This window comes from Emiliania huxleyi, assembly GCF_000372725.1.
Source record: "Emiliania huxleyi CCMP1516 unplaced genomic scaffold EMIHUscaffold_784, whole genome shotgun sequence".
NCBI lineage: Eukaryota > Haptophyta > Isochrysidales > Noelaerhabdaceae > Emiliania > Emiliania huxleyi.
Window position 1 is genome coordinate 8,927 of NW_005196128.1, and position 8,860 is coordinate 17,786.

The 8,860-nt window shown below is 67.0% G+C and overlaps 2 protein-coding genes across 2 annotated transcripts; one reads left to right on the forward strand and one right to left on the reverse strand.

The window, feature by feature from the left end:
• Positions 1 to 1,294: 1,294 nt before the first annotated feature.
• EMIHUDRAFT_121083 (hypothetical protein) lies at positions 1,295 to 5,809 on the forward strand (the record flags this gene model as incomplete). Its single annotated transcript, XM_005759977.1, has 9 exons — positions 1,295 to 1,468; positions 2,583 to 2,645; positions 2,733 to 2,906; positions 3,300 to 3,650; positions 3,721 to 4,011; positions 4,097 to 4,294; positions 4,343 to 4,504; positions 4,534 to 5,407; positions 5,514 to 5,809. 9 exons carry the CDS (start codon positions 1,295 to 1,297, stop codon positions 5,807 to 5,809), a joined length of 2,583 nt encoding a protein of 860 aa, XP_005760034.1.
• Positions 5,810 to 8,159: 2,350 nt separating this feature from the next.
• EMIHUDRAFT_249470 (hypothetical protein) lies at positions 8,160 to 8,812 on the reverse strand (the record flags this gene model as incomplete). Its single annotated transcript, XM_005759978.1, has 2 exons — positions 8,160 to 8,185; positions 8,581 to 8,812. 2 exons carry the CDS (start codon positions 8,810 to 8,812, stop codon positions 8,160 to 8,162), a joined length of 258 nt encoding a protein of 85 aa, XP_005760035.1.
• Positions 8,813 to 8,860: the final 48 nt, after the last annotated feature.

The window sequence follows — 8,860 nt, forward strand, 5'->3', positions numbered from 1 at the left end:
TGGTCAGGGGCAAGTTCTTCCCGCCGCTAAACTTTGGCGCGAACTCCTTTCGCGAGGGGATGGCTCCGGGGGCGAGATCCCTCATGTCGTCGAGGGCCTCCAAAGCCTTCTGCGCGGCGTCGCCCTTGTGGATGCCTAAGACAAATGGCAGGGACATGTCGTGGCGTGTCCTACGTAGAGTAGATGCCGCAAGGGCGCGCGCCGGGGAGGACGCGAGGGTAGACGTACCGGCTGGTCTCGTCATCGAAACGCCAAGCCTCAAAGGGGTGCGCCGAGACTGTCTTTGGATGGGGCGGCTGGGTGGCCTCGCCAGCCGCATTCTCCGCCACCGTCGCAAGCACCTCGCAAAGGGCTTCCTCAAAGACAGTTGCCCGCATGCGCGCCGGCTTCAGCTTGGCCTGCTGCTTGCGGACGTGCGTCAGGTGTCCGGCTTGTATGGCCCCGCGCGGGTCGACAGCCGTCGTCAGCGTAAGCTCCAAGGCGGCGGTGAGCGACCGCATCGTCTCGTCGTCCGGCGCCGACACGACTGCGTCGGCCAGGATGAGCCTCCCCCGAGACTCGAGAAGAAAGATGGCGTACCTGTGGACACACGAGCTGAGGGTTGGCGAGATGGTGGGGAGCACAGCGCACAGGGCCCCACGCACCACGTGTCCCCCGCCTCGCCCAGCTCCCTCACAATGTCGTCCATCACGCACTCATGCTTGTCGTCCTCCTGGCGCAGGCCGATGACAAGTCCTAGGCACGTGTCGATGCACACGCGGTGCGGGAGCTGCTCGCAGCCAGCGACGAAGGCCACAGCCGGGTGCTGGCTGATCACGTCTGAGAGATCGCGCCGGCTGTTGAGCTCGCCCAACGGTATGCGAAAGATTCGCTCCGGTCGGATCAGCTTGCGGCACTTGCTCTTGAAGCTGTACACAACGGCGCCGTCGGTCTGGTTGAGCAGCACCTGCGGAGCAAGATTTTCGCCCACAATCTCGCATGAGGGGCTCGAAGCCCGTGGCGCCGCCGCTCGGAGGCCGGTGGGCGGCGGCGACGCGCACGGCTGCCCCTGCAGCGGGCGAGTGGAGGAGAGCTGCTCTGGCCGCTCGTGACGGTCATCTCTGCGGCTGCGGTCACGGCCCCGGCCGCGGCCCCGGCCGCGGTCGCGGTGGTGGCGGTCGCGGTCGCGGTCGCGGGTCTCCGGCCGCCGGGACCGCTCCCTGCTGCGGCTGTGGGATCGTCTGCGGGATTGGCTTCTGCTGCGGCCAGTCGAGCGGTGGCGGTGGCGGCGGCAGCGGCTCTGGCTACGTGAGCGATGGCGGCGCCTGGATGCGCGGCTGCGGCTGCGGCTGCGGCTGCGGCGCCGGCTGCGGCTGCGGCGCCGGCTGCGGCTGCGGCGCCGGCTGCGGCCGCGGCGCCGACTGCAGCTGTGGCTGCGGCTGTGGCTGCGGCTGCGGCTGTGGCGGCGCCGGCCGCGGCTGCGAGTCCGGTCCCGGTCCTGCCGGCGGCTATCTCTCGCCGGCGAGAGCTCACGCGAGGCGGGGGAGCGCCTTTGTTTGGGCATCGAAAGCTGGCCCAGGGAGGAGTCGAGCGGCCCCGGCACGTCGGGCCTTGTGTTGGGGAGGTTGGCTTGGACGTCAATTCCCGCGGTTTCTCTCTCGTCCAGCAGGGATCATTCTCCACCCCACGCCGACCGCCTTCGGGCATAGGTGTGGGCGCGATGGGGGGTGATCCGCCGCCCCTCCTGCGCCTTGACCCTCCTCCCTCCTCCCCTCTCCTGTCGCCTCACTACTTGCGAGACTGCAGGGCTGACCCCCTCGTGGGGCTGACCTCCAGGCAGTGCAGTAGGGTTCCGACCTACTCCCCCCCCCTCTCCTCCCCTCCTCCCCCCTACCTCTCCCTGCATGCGCCCTCCCTCACCACCTCGAGCCCTACATGCGCGAGATGAGCTTTTTTCTCCCGCTCTCTGCCCCTCTCCCCCCCTTCTCCGGCCTAACAACCACTGCCCCGATCGACAGGTGATGACCTTCGTCCTCAAGGGGAGGCAGGGGAGAGGAGGTCAAGACGAGATCAGATTCATGAGATCAGATCAGCTAGCTCACATGCACATGCCTCGCGCCTCTCCCTCTCTCGTCCAGCAGCGCCTCCACCGCGGCACGGCCGTGGCTGCGCATACACCTTACGCCCTTTCTCCTCAACGGCTATCCGTGCTTGCTGTGCCCCTGCGTGGTGTGTTTCAAGTTCTTACAACCCAAGGTGATAGAGGGCAAAAAGATCGATTGCGCTCTTGCCGATCCGCACCTACCTAGGCTCTTGGGTGGCGCGCCCCAGCTCTTCACAACGAACCTGGTTTTCCGCCTACGTGGGTACGGCTGGAGCAGCCTCTTTGCCGGGCCAGGTGACACCACAACCAGTCTCACCCATCCTGGGCAGTGGGCCAATTTGGCCATCAAACAACAGCCAATCTAAGCACCCCCCACGTTAAGACGGAGCGCCTTCGATTGTGGAGCGCCCACTTGACGTCCCGCACGCCGCGCGCTCAGGTGCAGCTACTCCGAAGGCGCAGCTTCAAACCGAGCTGCAGGTCTACTCTCATGATGCAGGCGGTCGCGATCACGCCCGAGAGCTCCATCGAGGAGCAAATATCGCGTTACATCGAGCAGCAGGTGCGCGCGGTGGAGGGAACATATTCCTTTCGGGACGGGCAGCCCGGTGCTGACGGCTCACCTGATCCTCCTGCTTCCCTCCCGCAGAGCGCGAGCCTCCCCGGACCGCCAAAGAGCTTCGAGTGGGACGTGACCAACTACTCGCTGCTGTCTGGCACGGGGTCGGAGGCTGACGCGGCCGTTCCGTGGTCGCACTCTGGCCGCTCACGCTCGGCCTCGACCTGCCAGCTCCGCGTCAAGATGGAGCGGCCGCCGCTGCAGGTGGGCGCAGCCCGCGCGCGAGTCACCCTTTACCAGCTGTCGTGCGCTGCGCGAACTGCCGCCGCGTCGAGACGCGCAGCAGTCAGCGGATGCGCGGCGCTCTGCTGGCGCCTTCTGCTGCGCCTGACCCTCATCGCTCACACACACGAGTCTCTGCCTCCACCGCGCAAGCCACCGCCGCGCAACCGCCGCCGCCGCGTCGAGACGCGCAGCAGCGTCCGGCGGAGCCTCACCGGCGCCCCTCTCCCCTCTCTCTCAGGAGGGAGACCCTCCCTCGTGGGCGTGGCACAAGAACTGCACGCTGCCGCGCATCGCCGTCGAGGCGCGGCGGCGACATGGAGGCTGAGGCCCCGGCGACCCGTGCCCCGAGCCCTTCTCGGAGCCTGCCTGCAGGTGTGGCGCGAAGACGGCGGGCCGCTGCCCGAGCGCGCCGCCGTCCTCCTCTCCGCCGTCACCGTCGACGTCGCCTGCGAAGCGGCCACCTCGTGCGGGCTCGAGGGAGGCACGCTTCGGCCGCTCGTGTCGGGGTCAGCCTCCTTCACCTCGCTCTCGTTCAAGACGACCTCGTACAACCTCAAGGGGCGGCACATGCACCTGATGGCGTCGCTGCTCGTCCCGCGCGTAGAGGCGACCGCCGCGGTGACCGACGTGAGGGCGCGCGCCGCGTCGCCGGCGGCTGCGAAGGCTGCGATGACGCTCGCTGCTGGCGCCGCGGGCATGCCGCTGCCAAGCACGCCCGACGCGGTCGCGCCTGGGCGATGGCGCCGGTGACCGACAGGTGGCAGCGTCCACTTCACGGCCAGCGTGTGGACAGGCGGCCGTGGTGATGGTCCAAGCTCCTCCGCAGACGGACCCGCAGCGGCTGAGTGCGGCCATGTGCATCGCGGCGGCGCTCATCTCGCCGCCGATCCGGGTGGACGCGAGGAAGAGGAACCCGAAGGAGCGCGCGGGCAGCAAGGCGGCGGGCGGCGGTGCCAGCCGGGCGGGGGGCGGGGGAGGCAGCGGCGGCGGCGGCGGAGCCGGCGGCGGCGGCGGCGGCGGCGGCGGCGGCGTCGCGGCGCACTTGCCGTTTGCGCCGGACAAGCTCGACCGCGTGCTGGAGAAGGTTCGCAGACACTTCGCACGCACTTGCTGGGCACTGCCCAAGCCACGCTCCTTCCCACACCGCGGCGACCCCCTTCCTCTCGTAGGTGGACAAGGGCCTCGTGCGGCAGCCGATCGACAACTCCATCGATGGGCTGCGCAACTACCTCTCTGCGGTCAACATCCGCAACAAGTGCAAGCACCCGCTCTTCCTCGCCCTCCGCTTCGACGCATGCATCGGCCTGCTCTACGACTCCTCCCGCGCCGCAAACCCGGCGCACACCCGGCGACTCCTCGAGAAGGCGGTGGAGCCTTCTCTCTCTGACCCTCCGCCGAACCCCCCCCCCTGCTAGGCGGACCTCGCCGCCGACGAGCCGTTCGAGAGGATGATGGCGGTGCTGACCGCGACCGAGGACCGGCCCCTCCGCCTCGAGGCGTACCAGGAGGCGGCCCTCAAGGCGCAGCTCGAGCCGGAGCAGGCTCTCCGCCTCTCCTGCAGAGAGCGACCTCCGCGAGTTGTCCCTGAGTCGCACGTCCTCTCCAGGTCTCCGTCACGGCCGTCCAGCACGAGCACGACGCCGCAGACGGCATACCGCCGCCGGCGAGGCTCATCAACGACCTGGTCGCCACCTACTTGCCCGAGTACGTGATCGCCGTCAAGTCGCACCACGGCAGCGGACCGTGCGGCCTCGCCGACTGCCCCGTCCGCCTCTCGGCCGCTCTCTCGCTGCCGCATTGCGACGCCCTCCCCTCCACCTACACGCTGATGAGCGCGCAAGAGCTCGGCGTGCTGCGCCGCACCTACTGCCGGCTGCATTGCGCGAGCGAGTGCGCCGCAAAGGCGGTCGGCGCCCCCGCGCCCGCCGCGCCGCCGCCGCCGTGGGCCGCCCCGGCCCCGGCGTCCCAGCTGGCCGACAACCAGCGCCCGCCGGCGATCCAGTACGGAGGCCTTGCGACCGTCCTGCCTTGCGGCGAGGCTGGCGCATCGTACGCCGCCTTCGCACCCGACGGGCTCATCTCGGACCACACGACCGAGCATTTGCTGCAGCCGTGGCGCACGGGCGACTCCCAGACTCACCGCCCTCGCCCCAGCTGCTCACCCGCTGCTCTTTCCGCCGTCAGGCACCGCGCCTCGGGGAGGACATACGGCCCTACGTCGGTCGGCTGGTGGGGGGACGCGTCGGGCGCGAACCTCGCGGGCAGCCGCGGGCATCGGCTGGCGATGGAGGTTCGGCAGGAGGTCAGCAGCTCGCTCAGCTCCCACTCTCACTCATGCCCTGAGGAGGAGTGGGAGCGAACCCTCGTCGTCCTCGCCTCGGCGATGGCCTTCCACTGCCGCTCGACCGGCGTCACCGCCGCAGAGCTCTCCGCCTTTGCGCGCAGCGGCGGGTACGGCGCGCAAGCCTCTAGATGTGCAGGTCCCTCGGTTCCAACTCGAGAAGACGCGCACTCGGCTGCATTCGGCCGTGCTGCAGCCACTCACTGTATCCACCTAGCCAATCGCACCCTCACCTCTCCCTCCAGGCACCGGAGGCACCGAGGACCTGTCCCGCAAGCGACCCGCCACCCAGGCCTCGCTCCACATGGGCCAGGGCCCGCCGCAGTACGGCGGGACGCCGCAGCACAATGGCGGCGGCGGGGGCGGCGGCACCACCACGCCGCTCCACTACCAGTACCCGCACCGCGCCTTCCCGCACCCGCCGGGCGTCTGCCCGCCCGGCATGGGCCCCACCGCCGAGGCCACCTTCGGGGAGGGCGGGGCGATGGACTGCGACGGCGTGGCGCAGGATTGGGGGGACGACTTCCTGGGCCGCGTGTGATGTGCGGGCCCGGTCTTCCCCCCCCTCTCCGCCCTCCAGCTCGACGGCGCCGAGCCGTCCTCTGGCCCCACGCCCCCTCTCTCCTGAGCTCGCTGCACTCACTCGGGAGGCAGAGGGGCGAGGGCAGCCGACCGTGCATCTGGTCATGTGTACAGCCGCGGGCGGGTACGATCTGTGAGGAGATCTGCATAATGGCATTGGATGTTCGCGACAGATACGTAAGCACCCGATTGCGAGTGGGAGGTATTGTGGCTTGTCTCCCATCGACCCCTGTTTATTACTTGCATCCGCAATAAGGATCGAGGATTCCAGCGAGAAATGCTTAGTCACAGACATATGTCAACAGCTCTGCACCCGACCCGCTTTTTCATTCAGACGCCGGCAGTGTGACGCCGGTGTGTGTCGGTGACGACGACTGCGTCTCGGGGAGGACGCCCACCAGCTGCTGCCAGATCACCTCTGTGCTCAGCTGTGTGGCTATTGCTAACTAATGAACGCGTCGTCGTGTACGCGCAGGCTGCACGAGTCCGCGAGCATCTGCGTGAAGTTAGCCTCATGCAATTGCCCCGAACACCACAAGTGCACTGATCGAGACTTTGCAGCGCTCCGCGTGCGACATCTGCCAAAACCAGCGGAAATTGAAACCCGTTGGCAGCTCGTACACCGCGCTGCCATCAGCCATGGCTTTGGCATTGAACAAGGCCGTCCACAGCTCCTGGTCCGTAGCGCCACCGCCTCCCTCGCGCGCCGGGCACGATACACCGGCCAATCAAAGCCTTTGGTCCAGCGCCACTGCTTGGGCGGTGCCGGCTGCGCAAGGAGCTGGAGGACTTGTGCGGAATCGTTGAGGCTCGGTCGAATCACCATGACGCCCGAGTTGAGCCCAAAGTCCTGCGACGCAAAGGCGAATGCGGGCGTGGGCGCGAGCGCGAGGCTGTCGATATTCCGCACGGCCCTGCAGTCATTGTCGAGCCAAGCCGCGACCTCGTGAGCGTCAGCCAATTTGGCAAAAGTCCCGCGCCGTTTGATCATGGCCCAAGGCGGAGGCCGAAAGGCGTCAGGTGCAATCGGCAGCCCGCGTGTCCCGAGCCGGCGAAGGCGCAGCAGGCTTGGCTTCTGGAGGGTGCCGTCAAAGATCATGGTATGCACGGGCAGTGTCGTCTTGACCGCACGCAGAGACCGCAGCAACCCCAATAGTAACCGCTCCTGCTTGTCTTCGTGTCCCGAGTTTATATGTGCCTCTACTCGCCAGGCCGCTCTTGGAGTCGCTCTCTCGATGGCGCTCGCTGTGGTTGCCGTCTTCTGCTCTGGCTTCCACGTGTAAAGGAAAGGATTCGTTCTTGAAGAGGCCCGTCACAATGGCCGCTGATGTAGCTGGTGCCGAGACTGTGCCTGGCAGGGTCCCTTTGTCGCCGCCGCTTGATTTTTCACTCCAAACCGACTGGGTGCAGGCCGTTGCCCTCCAGCAGCCGTGGCGCGAGCACGGACAAGCGCTGGCGAAGAGCTCCTCACATGGGCCACGCTCGATCCCACGCTCCCGCTCCAGAGCCATGCACGCAGGCGGCACCATCTTGGTGACTGAGGTGGATAGCCTGAGCGGGTTCCACTGTGCACAACGCTTGCACGTGAAAGTCCGCCCAATCTCGATTCGGGGGCCCGGGGGAGGAGGGGGGCTCAAACCTTCAAGGAGATGCGCTATGGATTCATTCACATAGCAAAAGGATCTCCACACTCTTTTCGCGCCATTTTGCTATCTCCAGTCGGCCCACACGATCTCTAGGCGCCTTTGGCGCGAAGTCAGAATCTCCACCTCTGTCGCAAGATCTCAAGCGACTGCACGCACCAACTCGAGATCTCAGACTCCTCTCGAGCATCTACTCCGGAGAATATTTGCCTCCACCAGTTCTTCAATCTACTGCTGCTCTTGGCAGGAGATTTGCCACTTAAGAGATCTCTGAAAGGCATCTACGATCTACAGTCCAAGGATCTTCCGATGTAGCGCAGAGATTTCCATGTATGTCGGTAGAGAAGAAAAAGAGAGCCAGCATACGAGTGTACATCACCCCGGCCTGGCACACACGCGGCCACCGCGAGCGCCCGGGCGGGAGTCGGGCGCATCAGCGTTTAGCGCCACCGGCTACCGCGGGGCTCGCGGCTCGCAACGTCGTTGTGTCGCATGTGTGTGGCCCCCGCGCCGGCCACCTCGAGAGTACTGGCACAAGGTGGCAGGAGAGCAGCCATGGTGTACGTTTCGGCGGCAAAGAGGCGGCGCGGCGACGCGCGAGTCCACTCCTCGCGAAGGCAAAGTCATCACGGAGGATCGGAGCGCGGGATGTGGAGGTCGGGATCCTCAAGCGCCAGTCATCGACGAGTCGCCTAACGGGAGGAGCCGGAGCCCCGTTGGTGTCGTGGACGCCTTCAGAGGACGCGTTCCGAGACGCGCCAAAGGGTGCAACGAAGGCGAGCTGCACCGAGGACTAGCTGAGGACTAGCCGAGAAGGAGAGCCGCACCGAATTGGATCCACGCGGCGTGCGAGGCGGCGATAGCGATCATGGAGGCCAGCACCTTTGGGGGGCGTCTCGGGGTGAATGCATCCCGCTACTGCGGATCGCCTCGGTTGTGCTCTGATCGTGTGCATCTCTCGCACCTTGTTGAGCGTCTCGGGTCTGACGCGCGAGCGGAGGAGTATGAAGGTCAACGGGAAGGCGGGCATGTACAGCAGCGGCACGATCACCTGCAGCGAGTCAGCCAAGTCCGTCAGACAGAGAACGGGAGCCGAAATCACGCTTTGCTTGCGCCTGCTCCATCTTCAGGCCGTAGTTGTCGACGTTATCCGCCGCCCACGCCTGCCGGTCGTGCAAGCCCTGCGGCAAGCTGCTGCTGCCGCTCGCTCGGCGCATCGTGCCGTCGTACAGGCGAGTCAGCTCCGAATGCTTTGGCTTGGCCTCCGTCTGGCCGTACGGCAGGCCGCCGCGCTTCTCCTGCGCGTTCAGGACCGCCATGACCGCGATCGTCGCTCCGATCGCGATGGCCTGCCCGTATACCCGCGT